At 34.7% G+C, this 20,444-nt stretch overlaps 1 protein-coding gene across 1 annotated transcript in view; it reads right to left on the bottom strand.

Annotated features, from left to right (window-relative positions):
- CRLF3 (cytokine receptor like factor 3) overlaps nucleotides 1–20,162 on the bottom strand; it is a 35,073-nt gene extending 14,911 nt beyond the window's left edge. The window contains exons 1-4 of the mRNA XM_074263630.1: nucleotides 19,931–20,162; nucleotides 8,455–8,662; nucleotides 1,861–1,948; nucleotides 931–1,108 (exon numbers count right to left, since the gene is read on the bottom strand). Of these exons, the coding sequence (XP_074119731.1) occupies nucleotides 931–1,108; nucleotides 1,861–1,948; nucleotides 8,455–8,662; nucleotides 19,931–20,065 (609 nt within the window). The 5' untranslated portion in view covers nucleotides 20,066–20,162. The remainder of the gene's footprint in view (nucleotides 1–930; nucleotides 1,109–1,860; nucleotides 1,949–8,454; nucleotides 8,663–19,930) is intronic.
- Nucleotides 20,163–20,444: the final 282 nt, after the last annotated feature.

Genomic DNA, 20,444 nt, shown 5'->3' with positions numbered 1-20,444 from the left:
TAAATGACTACATTGTAAATTCCTTGAGGATGGAGGATTACAGTACACCATTTTCCCCATCTGGCACATAATAAGCGACTAATAAATGTCTGCTGAATTGAGTAATTCATAGCTTCTAGGGAAGAGGAACAATTCTGCTTCTTTGGAAGTATGATATAAAAATACAACTCTGGAAATGACTCCATAAGAAATTAGTGAAAACAAAATATATAGTGCTAGAGACAAAAGATTCACATATCAATTGTCTCTTCTTTACAGCTGCTCCTGTATACAATATTAAGCAGGGACCTTGATTTCAAGCAGTGGAGATTACAAACAGCTACTTTATTTGAGCATTACTAATATTAGTTTTCTACATCACAGCTTCTTAAGAGAACAAAGATTTATCATACTTGGAAATAACATTTTCACAAATTGGGTAGTGATATAAATAATATATGTGTCAAAGGTGAGACATCATCACTCAAGAGATTAACCCTTATATACATCATGCAAATTTAATGTGAAAATTTTTGAAGAATAAGTACTGAAGTGGAAAACACTCTTAATGAATCTTATTTTGGAAATGTTCTAAAAGAACAGTATTGAATAGAGATGGAGCTAGGCCAGCCTCATCAGACCAGTGGCATCTTCTGAATTTTCGATTAAATACATCTACAAGAAGTCCCCAACCCACTACAAAGCTGAGCTGAAAAGCTGGTGGTGGGAAGTGATGGACAGGAAGATGTGAAGGAAGTAAGGCACCTTTCTAAACAACTGTCTCTTTCATACTAGAATAGCTATCTCAAGTCAAATTCCATTTATTTTGATCATAAAGGGATTTTTATTTTGAGAAATAAAAATCCGCTATATCCCTAAACATGAAATAAAAAACAAGGCAACTTTTAAAAGAAATATTTTAATGCAAACTTCTCACACTGGATAACTTACCTTACACCATCGTACTATGATACCTCCAGGCTTTTCTATGAGCTCTTCTATTTGTACTGGTGGCCGAGATGCAACTGTGCCATGATTGAAAATCTGATCTTTGACTATGGTGAGAATTGAGTCATCCAACTGAGCAGATAAACAAGGCACATCAACCAGCAAAGGCACTTCTGGCAAGCTAGAGAAATATTAATGCATATTACTTTTTTAAAATATTGAAACCAGAGGAGAGGGTAAATTGAAGGAATAAGCAATTGCTCTAATTCTATATTGCTTACATGCTGTTGAAACTCCCAAGGGTGCTGAAGCCCAATAATATTTTTAGAAGCATGAGTTATGCAAGACGTAACTAAGATGTTCCCATTTTACAACCACAAAGAAATATAACCACAGAGTTTGTAGAAAATTGGTAGAGTCTCAACTGTCAAATTTACAAATACCAGCCTTTATATCTAAGGGACGTTTCTGTTTCAACAACACATTTGGAAATTAAAACCATATGGTCTTTTCATCTCATATAAGCATGTATAAAATAAAGATGATAGTTACCACTATTTTATTTTAATTTTTAAAAATTTTGTATTATCTTTTCCATTATCACTTTCATTTCTGAATACATCTCCTTTACCTAATGAGTTGTTTCCTTGTACTAAGAATAAAAAGGAAAAAAAAAAAAAAAAAGCAGCTCAGCAAAACTAACCAAAACATCAACCACCTCTAAAGTATGCAATGTTTCACATCCATAATCCTTCTCTGTTAAGAAAAACAACCTTATTTTGTAAAAATACTGATAAGAAAAATGAAAAATAAGGGAAACTGTGGAGATGAATTTTTCCCTCAAAATCAACTATATATATACACATATATAATAAAGAAAAATAGCATATCCTAGTTCAATTCTCAAAAAACAATTAAAGATAATTCATTTACCTGTCCAATTGAATGTGAGAAGCCTTTTTGGTAAAGCTCCATAGTTTTTCATTCTTTTCTCCCACACCACCAAGTATGGCAACCTCACCTAGGACCAAAGAAGAGAAAAAAAATAATATTAAAGAATGTGTTAAAGACAAAAACACACATTTTGGCTATTAAATGGTAACTAGTAGAATTCTTATCAAGCTGGTTTAATGGTAAAACACATACAAGAGGGAGAGGGATAAGGGAAGGGAGGAGAAACTTCACTATTTCCTCAGTTCACAAACAAAGGAGAAAAAGTATAGACAACTATGAATAAGATTATTAGTAGAGGGTTGACTCTCTGGAAGAATTATGGAGAGGAACATAGGAGGAAATTTAGGATAATTAAAAACAAGATTACCAATAAAAATTTATTATTATTATTTTTTAAAACTACTAATAGGGAAAAAAAAAGTTACATTACACACAATCTTATGAGCCAGCCTTGTGCTAAATGCTTTTAGAAATATTATCTCATTTAATTCTTAGAAGAACTCTGCTACATAAGGGCTATTATTTTCATCACCATTTTATAGTTAAGGAAACTGAAGATTAAGTGACTGACTCAAAGTCACATAGCTAATTAGTGTCTGAGGGCACACTAGAGCTGAGTCCAGACCAAGCACTCTACACACCACACCATCAGCTGATGATCAGCCTTGGTGAAAGGGGAACCAATGGCAGCTGTAAAAGGAAGACTCCATTTTGTATAAGTAATATTTGGCTTGATATCATTGTTTTCTCAGAAAGACTAACTGTTGATGAATCAGAGAGCCCAGTATCTTGTAACTTTCCCCATCACAGCATCATTAACAGATACAGGAAATAATGCATATTTACCTTTGCCAGAATACTAATAGAATTGTTTTCTTTAAAAAGAATTCTATGCAATATTAATTGGAGACTAGGTTGAACAGAACAATGACAGAAAAACTGATGGAAGCAAAACAGGTAACAAGTATATCCTATAGCACAGCTATAAGTACTACTTTATTGAAAGAAAATATGATTTGTGTTGCTTTTATTTCTTTAGAAGACTTTAACCCTGTTGTAACAGTCTTAAAGTTCTTAGGATGCTAACAAAAAGAAAATAGAGGCAGATCAGTTTAACATAATTTTTGAAATTCTATAGACAAGTTCTTATTTTGCAAGCTAAAAATGGGATTTAAAAAGTAAAGTACTTAAGCTCCAAATACTGTAACAAAAATTAATGGTATGTGTATCTCAGAACTTGTTACATCCTATTCCTTAGGGAGGGGAATGCACATTCTTGACTTATACTGAACGGCATTTTAGTTTGTTTCTAAATTTAAAGCCTCCAGGGGAATAATTATGTGCTATTTATAAAACAAAAGTGAAAAAGCAATTCGTTCTACTGTCTTGTCAATTTATGCTGAATAAGCAAAGATACAGTGTCTTTCGCATGTGAAGATAATACAAAAATGTATCAATAATAGTGGGGTGGAGCCAAGTTATTTTCCAGTAATCATAACCTACATTCATGTACGTATTTGTCCTCGCATGCTTCTTGTGACTAATAACATATACATTTACAAGGATAAGGACTATGAGTGAAAGATGAAAAAACATTCTTTTACTTCAGTCTTATTTTATTTTAGTTCTGAATTTTCTCTCTCCCTTTCTCCTTTGCCACCCCTACCTATTGAGATAGCAAAAACAGGGTTTCAAATCAAGACAGGGCAGTGGAGGATGTAGGAAGCATAATTCAATGCCCAAATTTAAGCAATCTGTTTTTTCAAGCTCATCTGGGAGTGCTTCTGACAGCAAAAGTGACAAAATGGCCAAGAGGAAAAAAACAAGCTTTTCCAGAAAAACTCTTAAAGAGCCAAAGGACAAAAGAAAGTTCTAAAGCACTAGCTTCAGCCAAACAAAGCAGCAGGAAGGCTGAAAAAATGAGATTTGCCAATGCTTGAGACTGTTCAGGAAGAGCCCTAACTGATACTAGAGAATACTGTATGAGCAAGAAGATGACAAGAACCTGGTAGAAAAGACTTTTTTTTTCAGGCTGAACCAAAGAAGCTGCAAGAAAAGATCCTTGATATTGATGGTGCAGTAAGAAAATAGTAACCTCAGTGACACCTGTACCAATGTGGCATCTTAATCAGTCTTTTTACATTGGATCTGGTTTTCTAAGCTGTTTGTCTTTCACCACATTGTAAATTAGGATAAAATAATGTCTGTAATATGAATTTTTTTTAGTGTGCATTAAAAATCTATTCTGAGGGAAGCTAACTGTCTCTACTTTATTAACAAGGAATACTTTACATCTAACCACTGGTGTAAAATAAAATCTAACTATTATAACCCTTTTTCAATCAAAAATATTGATTAGTAGAAGGCCAATATTAACAATTTACAAATCTGTTAGTTTCAGTTCAATCAATGTTAAGGAGACAATCAATAGCACTAAACTGAATACTTATCTATGAAAGATAGAGCTTATTATCTGTTCTTTCTTTAAAATATCCAAATATTCAGAATAATTTAACTTCAGCATTTTCCACCATCTTAACTTCACTTCTCCCAATTTTTTATTTCATTTTTTCCTAGAGTAGTTTGTCTTTTTGATTTGATATTCAACTTTACATCTTTCCCTTAAAGATATAATATTAGGGTTTTTTTTTCCATTTTAATCTTTCTTTCTAGTCTTTGCTTTTTTATTAAAAGTTTCTTATTTCAAAACATATGCAAGGATAATTTTTCAATATCGATCCTTACAAAACCTTGTGTTCCAAATTTTCCCCTACTTCCCTCCACTCCCTCCCCTAGATGGCAAATAATCCAATATATGTTTAACATGTTAAAATATATAATATTAGTTTTTCAAGGCTTCACATGGAACTCTCATAAACTAAGGTATTTCTCATTAAGGTCCATTTAAACATTTCACATGGAAGCCTTAAAACCAATTCTACTGTACATGAATATTACTTATATTTTCTCTAAATGAGTATATGTAATTACTTTATGGTTCTGTGTAGACTTTGATATTAGAAAGTATAACATAGACTTTGTTATCAAAGAGATAATTAAGCTGAACAATATTACTATACTATCATAAACTATATTGTAAACTTTTATAAGAATGGGCTGATATATTTGTTTTCTTTGGCTTCTTCAAGAGTAGTCTATTGGGAATTATATGTTCTGATCATGCAACTAAAGGCAAATGAATACATAAATTAATTTGATTGAACTACACTTGACTTTTAGCTGCTTTTCCCTATTGTGTCAAAAGAGCAAGGCACAGGAATGGTGAAAACGAGAATGTACAAATACTTTGGACACAATAGCAAATAAGATCTGAAAAAGGGGAATCAGAAACTATGCAAAACCTGTAAAAATCTTATTTATATTAAAGGGAAATAGTTATAACTGAGAGGTTGGAAAAGATGGAAAGATTAATGTATCTACAGCTTCAGATTAAAGACAAGTAGAAATAAGAATATTTACATTTTGAATGACTCAAATAATCACATTCTTAGAATAGTACAAACATTTAGGTAAAACAGTGAAAAATGAGAAAGCTAGAAAAACAAAACCCATTACTGTGTTTGCCATTTTTAAAAAAGCTTTAATTTGTACTCTGGCTCCATTAGTTCTCTTTCTGGAGGTGGCCAGCAACATGTTTCATGATGAGCCCTTTGGAATTGTGATTGGTTAATCAGAGTTACTAAAACTTTTGTGTTTTTATGATATTGTTGTTATAATATATACATTGTTCTCCTGGTTCTGCTCCCTTTCCTCTGCATCAGCTCATATAAATCTTCTCATGTTTCTCTTAAACCATCCCCTTCATTATGTCTTACATCACAATACTATTCCATCATATCCATATACCACAACTTGTTTAGTCATCCCCTCCCTAATTTCCAATTTTTCATCACCACAAAAAGAGCTGCAATGAATATTTTTGTACATATGGATCCTTGAAAAAGCATTTATTAAGCACTTCCTATGTGTTAAGTGCTGAGGATACAAATAGAAAATAGACAAACCTCACATTCTAATTGGTAGAGACAATGCAGAAAAGCAAGTTCAATTGCAAAGTAGATGGCAAAGCCCAAAAGTCCTAAAGCTTGTATAGTGGGAGAATGTCAAGGCCCAGGGATCCTTAGGTTACATCAGAAAATCATATGACAGTGCCAGGGGGATTGCAGGGCATCGAGGCAAGATAGATTATAAGGAATGGTTTTCCTCAATCTCACGACACACAACTGGTGACTCCAATCTCCTTAAAACCCAGTATGTGATTAGCAAAGGAAGGGATAAAACAAAAGGGGTAGTTTGCTTCTAAGTGGGGGCAAGTCTTCTCACTGCCTGGCTATCCCAGATGCATATATTCTATAATTACAAAAGCCTCAGAAAAGAACAAAGTTAACTATTACCCAAAAAACAATATCAAGCCTAGATCTTTAGCCTTATACCTAAGGTCATGCTCAGTCTCTATGGCACTTTGCTCAAAGCCAAACACTACTTTTTGAAAAGTGATTACTAAGTCCCAGTACACAAGCAATGGTATAAATATGGTCAGAATTAGGAACCACTCCAACTACAACCAATTCTGAAAAGAGAAAAGAAATGGTATCAAAACCCCAGGTCACTGAAATAGGAATCTCTAAAACTGGTTGACCTCAAGTGCCAAAGAGATATGGGCTTTGCCGAGATTCATAACAAGGAGGGATTGAAGATGGCATAGGCCAGCAATGCTACCAAGGCTCTTACCAACATACCACCAGTGCTAAAAACACTAAGCCCATTGGCCCTAACACGGACTCTTGCCAAGACTACCACTAAAGCTACCAGGCTCAAATTCACCACCAACCATTCATGTTCCTTGATATTCAAGCCCACCAAAGCTTATCAGAAATAATGAGAAAATCAGACAATGACCTCTGTCCATCAGTCCACCAAACTCACTGAGTACCAGGCACTAAGGCCTTCAGCACTAGGCTCTAAACGCCCAGTCCAAAATCTATTAAATAAATGCTCCACAACAGAACTTATTTAGATGCTAAGCACAGTTTGATCTCAGTCAAAGTATCATCATTCACTATTTTCTACTAATAAAGGAAATAGTAAGGCATAAGAACTATCAAAAAGGAAAAAAATATTAAAAAATAAAGTCACATAACTCAAAAGCTAGAGGAAATCTCTGAAGCCCAACTTTTTGAACCAAATAACTACTGAAAACACCCCTTTACAAATGATCTCTAGGTCAAAACCAGATATGATAAAAAGATCACTGCAACAGCTAAGTAGCCCAGTGCATAGCACACTGGCTCTAGAATCAAAAAACCTGAGTTCAAATGTGACCTCAGGAACTTACTTTCTTGTGTGACCGTGGGTAACTTAACCCCAAACTGCTTCCAAAAATTAACTAATTAATTAAAAAAAATTTTTTTAAAGATCATCTTACAATCAGAAGACCCTGACTTCAGTTTTGACTCTGATCTTTGCTAGTTAATATCACACAACCATAGTGGAGTCTAAACTGAGATGGGACAAAGCAGACTGAGTAAGGTGACAATTTGATAGGACTTCTGATGTTTGAGTTTAATGTCTCCATTTTGGTATAAAGGGGGCAACCATCAGACATATCTTGTATTTGTGATGAATATTTGAACACTGAAGAAAAGGTTATATCTGTTACGAGTTTGATTATAGCTATTACAAGTATAGGGTAAGTAATGCCCAAAGTCATGAGCAAGATTTCATTTTCCTGATATGTAAACAAAAGTCCCACACTTGCAGTGTAGAAAGACTGTGTGACTGGAGAGCAGGCCTTGGAAGTCCCTTCTAAGGAGCCAAAAGACCTGAACTCTGACAAAATACCACTGGGTCACTATAGCAAAGGTTCTTAGCTAGGGTGAGGGCAATAGGCAATTCTACAAGACTCTAAGTTGTCTTAAATAGAAAGAGATATTTCTTCATTTGGGAATCCCTGATACCAGTGAAATCAGAGGTTCTTCCCTTCTACCTACTTCTTCTGCTCAACTTATTGGTCTTTGATAGAAAAACAGTTGTTAACTGTGAAGAATTAATTTACAAACTACTTTTATTTATATGATTGGTGAGATATCATGTTGTAACGGAAAACATGCTGAGCCTGAGAGCCCAAGGGCCTTTTGATACTTGCCTCCTGTGTGATGTTGGACAAATAAGTCCCTTATTCTCTCTGGGCCTAAGTCCTCTTTCCTGACAAGCCAGGTCAATGGACTAGATGAGTTGTAGAGGGCCTTCCAACAATTCTAGAGAACTTAAAAGTAGTTAGCTATGTTTTTGCAGAGCAAGGTGACAAAATCTGAAATCAGACATGTTTCTGTTTGACAGATCATTCTATACATCTGAATCATTCTGAATTACATATGGAAGTATTAAAAAGACAATCATGAACATCTTATAAAACTACCAAAGTTGGAAAAAATCTGTTGAATTCAGACTAAATCACTAAGATGTCATAATCCTTCCAAACACATGTACATATTCTCCTCTCTTCAGAAGATTTTCAGTTAAAAAAACTTGAGAAGGACTCCAGGCTCCTACCTTCTCGGACCAAATCATCAGCAGTGTTGACTCCATGTTCAATAAGTTTCTGGCAATCATCTAATGGCTTGATAGTCTCCTGCTCAATGGTGTCCACTTCTTGCAACAAGGACACTAATCGTTCATCTAAGAGCTTCCTGAGGGTTCCCTTTAGATCATTAAAATGTTGCCTGAGGACATCTCTTGTCTGTGATGCACTCTCTTTGATCTGAAAAAACATAAAAATTGGAAAATCAGAACCTCTGAAAAGGACCAGGATAATTCACAGTATTCTTGTGATCATAAATATAGAATGAGATGGATACTGCAAGATGACATGTGATGGTAATTCTAGGATACTACATAGTTGTCACCTGGACACTACAACTTGAGCCTGGGTCTAAGTCCTGGCTCTGAAACTTATTGCTTGTAACTTTGGGAAAAGAAATAATAATTTTTTTTAAGCTTCCATTTACTCACCCATAAAATTACAAGTATAATAACACTTATAGTACTATAGGATTACCATGAGGTTAAAAATGACAATCTTAAGTGACTTGTTAATTTTTAAGGCATATTAATGTCCAATTAAATATATGTCCAAAACAGAACTCATCTTTCCCTAAACTCTCACTCATTTTCTGAACTTCCTTGTTGGTATCAAAGGCACCACCATACAACTCATAAACTTGGGGTCACTCTCCCTCACTCCATATATATGACCTATTGTCAAGTCTTAGTAGGTTTACCACTTTATTCTTATAGCCACGACCCTAATTCAAGCCCTCATCATTTATTAATTGAACTATTGCAAAAAGTCCTAAATGACTCCCTGTTTCAAGTCTGTCCACTCTTTAATCTATTCTTCATGCATCTGCCTAAGCAATATTCCCAAATTATAGGCATGACATCATTGATCCTCTAATTTCCTGAAGTGTAAGCATAAGTAAACTCCCTTCATATCTTAGATCAAATATAAGCTCCTTTGTTTAACCTTTAAAGTCCTTCACAACTTAGACTATCTTTTCTGCCTTATTTTACCATATCCCCTACTTCATGTATTTGTCTAAAGAAACTAGATTACTTGTTGACTGATTAGATATCATTGGTGATTATCATTGTAATTATTATTAATTGTACTCTCTATAAACATTAACTAAGTATAGTGTAATTACAAATGTGGGCGATAGTTTTATAAAAAACTATACAGATCTGTAATGAAATAGTATTATGTTAAAAGAAGTAACAAATATGATAAATACAGATAAGAGTGGAAAAACTTATATGAATTGATACAAAGTGAAGTAGAGAAAAGAAAATAATGAACACAATGACAACCATAAAATTATTTGAAAATATATAATGCACAATTACAAAGCACAAGTATAAAAAAAGAGATAACTTCCCCCTGCTTCTTCACAGAACAGGGATGGGGAAAAAGTTTTTTGTTTTATGGAATAATTTGCAGGGGAAGGTTACAGGAAGAAATGTAAGTGACATAAAAATAAAACATTAATAAAATTTATTTTAAAAGAAAAAACTGATAAAAGATTAGGAATTCATTTCTAATTTTAAAAACTGATAAAGAATGAACTAAAAGTCACAATAGAGAAAATATCTCGTAGAAATAACAGACTTCTGTTAGAATAACTACAAACTACATATTAATTTTTAATCTAACCGAGAATGTTCAAGTAAATGAAATGCTTATTTTCCAAAGAAAAGATGTCAGGAAAATGCTTCTGGTCTATACATTTAACTTGCATGTTCCCCAAAATGTCAAAGAATTCACTTAGCATGCAATTGACATCTTATTCAAGATGGGACTTTCCCACAAAGTAGGACACAAATAGAATTACACAAATTTTTAAAAGCACATACCAAGTTTTGTAAGTTTTATCATGTGAATGAAATATCAAATGAAACTCTACTATCCTCACCCATATTTGTGTTCCATTTCAGATTCATGGTGCCTAGTTTTTAATAACCAAGAAAAGATATCCAGGGAAGAATATATCAAAATATAGTATACATATTAAGACAGAAATTCAGACTGAAAAAAAATAGAATTTTAATTTATCATTTTATCAAAAGACAGGTATGAAATAAATTCAAACAAGTCAAGATAAGGCAACAGATTTGATGTATTTAATTTGGATTTATCATGTAGTTCTAAGAAATTTTTTAAAATCACAGAAAGCACAGAGAAAAGTAACATATACAAATAAACTATTATAGCTTTTACTTACATCATACTTCAGGAAATTCTGCAGTACGCAGCTCACAAAAGAGGTTGCATTAGAGCTTTATAAGCAACGGATACAGCACACATAGGAAGTACCTCAGTTAAGGAAAGTCAGTTTCCTTTTCAGAAAGAATTCAAAAGCTTCTCAACTATTATAGTATCTATACATATCTTGTTTTTCTTTTAGCACCTACAAAAAAAGGAAATACTTGGATATAGAGCAGCAAAAAAGCTAGGGATATGGGAATATGCTAAACCTCCTTACTTCCTGGAAGCCTACTTCAGGCTTTGTCCATGTTACTCAAAGTCTTTCATTTACTAGAAAATTAGAGGCTGCCTTAGAACAAGAATCTTTTTCCTCCAATATTATGGTGTATGGATAGCAGTGATGTCAAACTTGAATAGAAATGGATGTTAATAAACCATATATAAGGAAACCTAGAGTCACATAAATACCTAGAAAATTATATATTAATATTATCTGCATCCTGTTCTATTTTTACTTATTTTGTCAAATATTTCCCAATTTTAATCTGCACCAGCTGTGTTTGATTTCTCTGGTACATAGTAGCTCACCATATTGAACTTGATCACATATTTAACCAATTTTTTACTTTGGTTTTGTGAAACATTTAAAAGTACTAACTAGCTCCAATAGGCTTTTTTTTTTTTTTTTTTTTTACAGTATTTATTAGTCTGACACAAAAACAGGGAATGACTCTTTAAACAGGAATTCTTAATATTTTGTAATATTGTCTCTTTTGTTTTCTGCATTTAAAAATACTGTACTCAGAAAGAGGTCCACAGGCTTCACTAAGCTGACAAAGGGATTCATAATATCAAAAAGGCTAAGAATTCCTACTATAAAACAGCTTCTAAAAATGATCATTACACATATTTTACCTGGGATTTTATTTCAAGACTAATAAAAGCCAGACTTTAAATTGAAACTTGATTCAGAAACCAAAGTAAAAGCATGTCAATAAATAACAGCTCAGAGCCCTGTGGCACAGGAAGAGCCCACAGGATCTGATCTGAAGCTCAGCTAGGCTCTTTACTGGCCTGCTCAATAGTAGGCAAATCCCAGAAACCCTCTGGCTTCAAAGTTTCTATAACATAAAGAGATCAGAGCAGATGATCTCAAAGGGCCAGAGTTTAAAAATCTACAATTCTATAATATGCTTTAAGATATATGGGAGAATTGATTAGGAAATGTCCAAAATATTGGAAAGTGAATTGTTTCTATACCTTCTGACAGAATTCCTGACCAATCCAGGGAGGGAATACAATGTCACAGAAAGAATACAACTGACTTTGGAGGCTAAGTGACTTGGGCAAAGTACTTACTCTCTCAAAACGTCAGTTCTCTCATCTGTCAAACTGGGCAAATAAAACTTGCACAAATTTGGAAATATGCCCGAAAGCCATTAAATTATACATACCCTTGGATCTAGTAATATTTCTACTATCCCAAAGAGAACATTGAAGAAAAGAATTTTTTGCAGTCAAAAATATTTAAAGCAGCAATTTTCGTAATGGCAAGGAACTGAATAGCAAGTGACCACCAAAAAGGAGATAGATGAACAAATGATGATATATAAATATAATACCACAGTGTTTATAAAAAATGGAAGATGATTTCAGAGAAACAAGAAAGATTCAATGTATGAACACCTGTAGAAAAGTTAGCTGAATCAGAAAAATAATTTAAATTGTAAAGACAAATAACCTTTTTTTAAAAAAAAGAAAATAACTCTCTGAGAGACTTGAGAGCACTGATTAATGTAGAAACATCCAGGATTCTAGAAGACAGATAACAAAGCATACTATCTATTTTCTGTTTGACAGATGATGATTCAAGATGTATAATAGGACATATTTTTGGACATGGCCGATGTCAAAATGTTTTTGCTTTATGATGCATATTTGTTTTAAGAATTTGGTTTTTCTTTCCTCTTTCTCAATGTAGGGAAAAGAATGAAAAGCAAATAAATGCATATTAACCAGGAAAAAATTCAAGTTTTTCTTTCAATTTGTACTACTTACTTTATAGGATTACTTTAAGAATAATATTTTATATCTCATCCTTAAAGCACTATACAAATATGAGCTATTATAATAAAAATGGCATCTGTCTTTAGGATGCAATAACAATGAAAGTGGAAAAAAATTATAAATTGAGAACTGTCCAAAGAGTAGGAGTATTCACAAATGTGTCACCAAAAAAAATTGTGATAAAGACTGTTAAAACTGACTCCTACTACACTCTGTTCCAACTTTCCACTAAACCCTCTCCAGTAATGTAGAACATTTGTACAAATTTACAAAGTTTCTAATGTACTGGATCTAATCCAATTGGAATCACTGGGACTGGGTTTTTTTTTTTATTTAAAATATGATGAGCTCAGAAAACATTGAGGTCACCAAATCTCAACACCATCTCAACACCAAAATGTGTGAAAGACAAAAACTCTTCTTTTTTTTTTTTTTTTTTAAATAATAATAGTTTTTATTTACCAGATATTTGCATGGGTAATTTTACAACGTTGACAACTTTTGTTCCAATATTTCCCCTTCTTCCCCCTGCCCCCCAGATGGCAGATTGACCAATACATGTTAAATATGTTAGAGTATAAATTAAATACAATATATGTATACATGACCAAACAGTTGAAAAACTCTACTTCTACAAGAACCTTTTCCTGATCTCCCTCCTGCCCCACAATTGTCAGTGCTTAGTTCTTCCAAATTATCTTATATTGAACCGTTCTATCTTTATTTTCTATATACTTATATATGAACTTGTCTCCCTAGTCAGAATGCAAATGACTTAAAAGTAGGGATTGTTTAATTCTTTTTTTGAATATGTATCATCCAGGACTAACAATGCCCGAGATATATTAAATGCTTGGTTGATTATTAAATAAGAATATATGCAATACCCCTGCCAAGATATCCATGACTAACAGTCATCGTGGACTTCATAACTAAAAATTCATTAAAATGACTTTTAGAACTATCAATGTTTTTTGGGGGAGAGGTTGTGCGACAAATATTACTTATCAATACAATGGATTCAAACACATGTAGAGTACTTATTACAGTCAAAGCACTACGTTATGTTCTATGAGAATAAGAAAAGTGAAGAAGCAATAGAGACTTGTATTTTACTTAGTAGACAGTGAGAAGCCATTGAGGAATTCTGAATAGAGATACTAAGTGATCAGCTTTGGTTTAGGATGATTAATATGGAAGGTCAATGTATAAAAACAGACTAGAAGTGAGATAACAATAAGGGGACTAGATCTTCAGTCCAGGTAAATGGAAATGAGGACATGAATAATAACCCGACAAGTAAAGGGAATGGACGTAGCAGACATTTCAGAAGTAAAGGAGACTAGACAGAATAAAAAAACAGGATGAACAGGTCTTAGAAGCTGACTAGAATAGAAGATAGGAAAGAATAAATGATCACGGTCTCCAGCCCGGGTGATAGAGAATGGGGCATTGGGTTTTAGATATTGACTAATCTTATTAAGAAGGGGGCTGACACAATCACCCAGGCTTTAGGAAATTCTCTTCAATACATTCAGTCTGAAGTTGGGACAGGTAGAGATATCTAGCAGGCAGCCAAAATATATATATATCTCTAGAGCTCGAGAAGGGGCAGGACTGAAAATATGCAGAATTTAGAGCCATCTTTGTAGTATCAGATGGAACCATGAAATGTAGATGAAATTGCCATAGGAGGAAGTATCAAATACAAAGGGCAGAGACCTTACTTTGAGCAGGAAATGCAAGGTTGGGAGTTACTTAGCAATAACTAAAACCAAAGGAGTGTATGAGATTGCTAAGGACAGAGTGAATAAAAAAGTGAATAAATGAAGCTTTGTGGATTGATGTACTTTTAGGGGAAAGGAAAAAGAATAGGAGTCACTAAAGTAAAACAAGGAAACAACTATAAGAAAGTGCCAGAAAATGGGGCCATAGGAGCCAGGAGGGAAGTGACTATTAAGAATGGGTCAAGACATGAGAACAAACCATAATTAAATTATAAAATCTGATCATTTTACAATCCCGGAGAAAACAATTTCAGTATCTTGATGAAGGAAGGGGTGCACAGCAAATGACTCCAATTTCTAGGACTTCAAAGAATTAAAAAAGAAAGGAGTGGAGTAGGCAAGTGAAGAATCCTCTTTCTACAAGTATGATACTACAAAAGCAGAGAGAGGTGATTATTTTTTGCATCGCTTTTATGACTGAGAAGACCTGAAAATATTTATAGACAAAAGAGTTGTCAATGAGGAGGAAGGATCAGAAGATAAATCTGGACAAATTGCTGGAGAATTGCTAGATCAAAAATGGTCTGTTTCCCACCTGTTCCCCTACCATCTATTATCATAAAGAATTAGAAACCATGAGTCAGAGAGGGTGACTTGGACCAAAACCACACCATGAGTAAACAGAAAAGCCGTGATTCAAATGCCAAATCCGATATTCTTCCCACTGGAGTGCAGTCTCCCTTACAAAAAGGTATGAGTAAGAATGATGCCTTTGTAAGATTCAAAGTGCCTGTTTCTAATTATAGTCTTCATTTTAACTGTGCTGACCTTGGAAGGCTACTTTAGTAATCTTCTATATATGTATTTGGAAATCCTTGTTATAGGTTTCTATCCATATTTTCAAATTTTATTTATCTACATAGCTAAGGCTGCCTGTCCTCTTCTACCATCAATTAATAAATTCATCAAGACTGTTAAATAGTAAAATACAGCCTTATCTCCATAAATATTTTCTTCAACCTGAAGATCAAAATTAGGATTATGGCCTTACTCTTACACAGTGCTTGGCAATCATCATCCTAGCTTTATTTATAATTCTTTGGAGGTAAAGGTAGAGATATTTGGGCTACAAAACTCAAGTCAAGATCCTCATTAACTCTTAACTACAGACATATATCAATTCCCAACCAAATACCTAATACTACATTTTGTTAATAATAAACTTGGAATAAGAAGACTTGAGTTGAAATCTTTCCTTAGATATTTTCTCAATTATGTGAACTTGGGCAAAACAGATCAAACCTCATCTTCCTCCTCTGTAAAATGGGAATAATAGCATTTATCTCCAAGGGTAATTGTAAGGATCAAATGAGATGTCATATATAAAGCACTTTGCAAACTTTAGTGTTAGATAAGTATTAGCTATTATTTTACATAAACACTTAAAAAAAAAACAAAAAAACACAGCCAGGATTGAAACAGAATATTTGAATGTGGCCCAAAGGAGGCACCCCTCCCCTGGCATTCTCCTGACTCCATATCCAACCTGCATAATGTCCTTTAATTTGAAAAAAAATAATTGTTGAAATCTAGTTTACAAAGATTTATTAAAGGAGATGAAAATAATTATACTAATAACTCCACAGGGTTGTTGTAAAGAAAATCACTTTATAAACCATAAAGCAATATATAAACGTGAATTACTATTGCGATTAATATTTTAAAATATCTAATATCTAAAAGAGGTCACTTTTTATGCTACTTATATATTTGTGCAAATATGGTGAACTGAAAGACAAAATAGTAATTTAATGCAAAATGAGATTGCTACTAACATTACTAGTTGAACCTATGATATATGCGCTTTGTAATCACATACTGCACACAACTAAACCTGCAGGCCTGTAGTATCAAAATGTTCAACCTTACCTTGGAATTCTCTTGTTCATGAATTGTACTGCATACACACCATAAACATCAAAGCATACTACACTGGATTTTGCATAATCTTCAAAAATGGAGTAACAGAAAGAAGGGCAATAGGAGGTAAAGGGAGCAATTGTAGCACTCTTTCCCTTGATGAGTGAATTTTTCCTGTCCCAGTTTCTCTATTATAGAATTTAGAATTCTGTAGTGCAGCTTGTCCTATGTCTGACTCAATCTTGCTATTAAGAAATGTGTTCTTCTGTCCTTTGGGAATGACTGTCCAAAGAGAACTTAGCTAAACTTGCAAGAAATTTCACAACATTAATAAGAAAAATATTTTTTAAAAGATTATGTGGTGATCTGTTGTGATGGACATGGCTGTTTTCAACAATGAGGTAATTCAGGTCAATTCCAATAGATTTGTCATGGAGAGAACCATCTGAATCCAGAAAGAAGACTATGGGGCTTGACTGTGGATGACAGCACAGTATTTTCACCTGTTTTTGTTATTTGTTTGCTTGCTTTTTTTTTTTTTCTTTTTGATCTGATTTTTCTTGTATAGCATGATAAATATGGAAATATTTATAGAAGAATCACACATTTTTAACATATATTGGATTGCTTGCTGTCTAGGGAAAGAGGGAACGGAGGAAGAAAAATTTGGAACAAGTTTTTGCAAGAGTGAATGTTAAAAACTATTTTTGCATATATTTGGGGAAATAAAAGTTATTATTATTTTTTAAAATTTGTTAAAATTGAGAGAAATTAAAGACACAGAAGTAAAAAAAAAAAAATCCATAAGTGGTAAATTTCCACATGTCAAAATGATTAAAGTGTATGTTATAACATATAATGAGCTGTAATTATACAGTTCCTTTCATATACTGATTCACTTTTTTGGATAATTATCCAATTTCAACATACATATTGATGCTTTTAATTCAAAGCATGGAAGACTTAATTAATAAGGACAGACTATATCATGAAAATTTATAGAGAAAATGTTTTGCAATTCACATAAACAGTCTTAGAAGACTAGGTCATAGTGCTTTAGATCACACACAAGTGTAAAAACCAACACTACAAGTTTAAAAATAGCTCTAAAAAACTTTAAGGAAGTAAACATTTCATGTCCTTGTATAACTGGTTAATTCTTCCTTTGAATGATCTCCAAAGAGAATAGGAGAGTTCATTTATTTTGTATTTTCATCATATCACCAAGGATTTGACCAAGCATTTCAGTAAGCTAAGAATTTCTCTTAACAATTTCAATTTCATTTAGGTAAGGAGAGTGGTAAAAATGATACAGTTTCTTGAAAACAAACTCATTTCTGGCCTTTACAGACACTCCTACTCACTACACAGAACTTCCTTTTCTCTGGGCAGGGCACCAAAGTAACCACAAGTGAAGAAGCTTATATATGTCGACAATTTTGTTTATTTTTGACAGACATGCAAAATGTTTTATTCTTTCTAAACTTTCATTTACAGAAACAACTCTACAAAAAATCACGGTCTCATACTTGAGAAATTGCATATGATTTACTAAAATGTTTTTAAAAGATGAAAGGAAAAACTTTACTAAGAAAAAATAAAATTATTTATCGAAAGAAATTATCGTCCAAGCAAATTGGAGAAGAGTTCTTTCTTTCCTTTTACCTCAAGCATAATTGTTGACAATGATGCCATAAATTTCCATTTTGGATCATTGTCATAAAAATGATTGAACCCTAAAAATGACTCAGCCATTGATAAAAAGCAATAAATACTTTCTTTGATAACATTTTTATAGTACAAACTCCCATTGAAATGAAAGTGACAGAGGGTTGATTCTTCTAAGTATAAATTACCAACATTCAAAATACACCCTTAATTTGCTTTGGGGACAGAAATTGTTTTAACTAGCACTAGTCGAACACACAGGGCTCTTTCATGAAAGGGAAAGTACAGCATTAGTCAGTCCACAAAAGAGGCCAAGTCGTCACAAATCTAACTGGAAGTATGTTCTAATTGTACAACCAAGAAGACAGGGTATTAGATCTTTATGAAATATTTCTAAATACAATACAAGGCTTGAGTTATAAAGAAAAAATTTATCGCCTCTAAATTTGGGAGCAAGATGAAAAAGCCTGTATGAAAATAACTCAATACATTTAAAAAAGAATTACATTAAATTACTTTTGAAAAGTTATATCCACATGAAATAATTACTACAATAAGTACTTTAATATTTAACTCAGTTTTTAATGGAATAAGATTGACCATACTCAGATAAAAGAAAATAACCATGATAGACTAGGTCAAAGGGCAAAAATTAAAATTTTTTAAAAAGGGACTTTCCCATGAAAACAAAAGCAAGACTGTAACCGTCATATTGTAAATACTTTGAGATTCTTGTTTCAAAGACTTTTATTATGGCGAGGATATCTATGGAGAGACACCAGAATTCCCTTTTGAGCTTGGCCATTGCTATACTTAGGTAGCAAACCCTCTTGCTGGGTCACCTTTTCTTTTCTTTCTTTCTTTCTTTCTTTTTTTTTTTTTAATAGTTTTTATTTACCAGATATATGCATGGTAATTTCACAACACTGACAATTGCCTAACTTTTTGTTCTAATTTTCCCCTCCTTCCCCCCCCCCCATCCAGGATGACAGGTTGTGGGTCACCTTTTCTAAAGTAAAAATAATACACGGCCTATGCCTGCGCTACAAAATTGGTCAAGATAAGGAAGACACAACATAGGAGAACACAACACAATATACACTACCAGTACTAAATTTACATTTCTTATAAGTGTGAGAAAGTTTATAGTTAAAAAAAAAAGTAATCTTTTATATAAACACACAAATAATCACAGTAGGTCACCAACTGCAGCGATGTTAGGAAATAAGAGATAAGTATTCATTCACTCAGAAAAAGTCCCTTCATTAAAAGCTTTGTTCACCCCGTTAAGAGGACTATCTGGCCTGAGATGTTTTCCTTGACAATTTCAGTCGGATAAATTGCATAGATTTCACGCATTCTTTGTACTCCTTCATCCATTAGCAATGAACCACAGAAAATGATTATAGAAAGTTATGTACAGAATTTCAGCCCCCGAAGGGGACTCAGAGGCCTGGCCAGTCCTTAATTAGTCCTCAACAGCGAGGAGGGCTAAGGCACGAAGGGAGTCACACGGGACCCCTACCCAACCCCCACCCTTTTCCTTACACTCTCGGCTCTTCAACCCCTCCCCTGTTTCTTCTCCCAGGTCAAACTTTGCTCCCAATTCTCCCTATTGGCCCCTCCCCCAGTCTGGGGGAGACCACGCCCCCCAGTGTTCCTAAGAGAAGTTCGGACCCTCAGCAGCTTCTCCCGGGCCCTTCCCGGGAGCATACTCACACCCCTACACAAGCCTCCGACAGGCTCCGCCCCAGCACCCCTCTACTCACACGTCCTCTTGCAGACCCCGCCCCTCGCCCCTCAGGCTCCGCCCCTCCCCTCGCGCCCCCTCACGCGCCCTCCCCCTCTCGGACCCGTCTCGGGCTCGGGTTCGGACTCGGACCTGCCTCCGCGCCGCCTGCAGCCCCTGCAGCCGCTGGCCCAGCTCGCGCCGGTAGCTCTGCGCCGCCTCGATGCTCTCCCGGGCCTCCTGAAGCAGCAGCTCCAGATCGGGCTCGGGCTCCATCCTCCCTCTCATCCAGCCGCCGCCGCTCCGGCCCCTAGCCCGGCTTCGGCCCGGCCTCTTCGGAGGCGGAAGTGTCAGACCTCCTCCCTCGCTGGGCTTTCGAGCAAACTTTATTGACAGCCGGGATTGGGTGCACGGAGCAGCCGCGAGGGGAGGCCACGCCCTACGCCCCGCTGACCAATCGGGGATGCCTGGGAAGCACCCGCTCAGCTCCGCCTCCAGAGAGGAGGGACCAGTGGTGCTCTTATCCAGCGAGAGGGAAACTGAGGCCTGGGGAGAGCCTGGGTCCCGCGCAGGACACTTTTAGGAACCTGTAGACCGGGAACTATGCAAAGCGCTCCCTAGAGCAGCCAGAGGCGAGTCCGGTTATCTTTATGTACCACAACTTATT

Source organism: Sminthopsis crassicaudata, chromosome 4 (assembly GCF_048593235.1).
Source record: "Sminthopsis crassicaudata isolate SCR6 chromosome 4, ASM4859323v1, whole genome shotgun sequence".
Taxonomy (NCBI): Eukaryota; Metazoa; Chordata; class Mammalia; order Dasyuromorphia; family Dasyuridae; genus Sminthopsis; species Sminthopsis crassicaudata.
The sequence above is the reverse complement of the archived record's forward strand: the minus strand, read 5'-3'. Positions and strand labels throughout refer to the sequence as shown.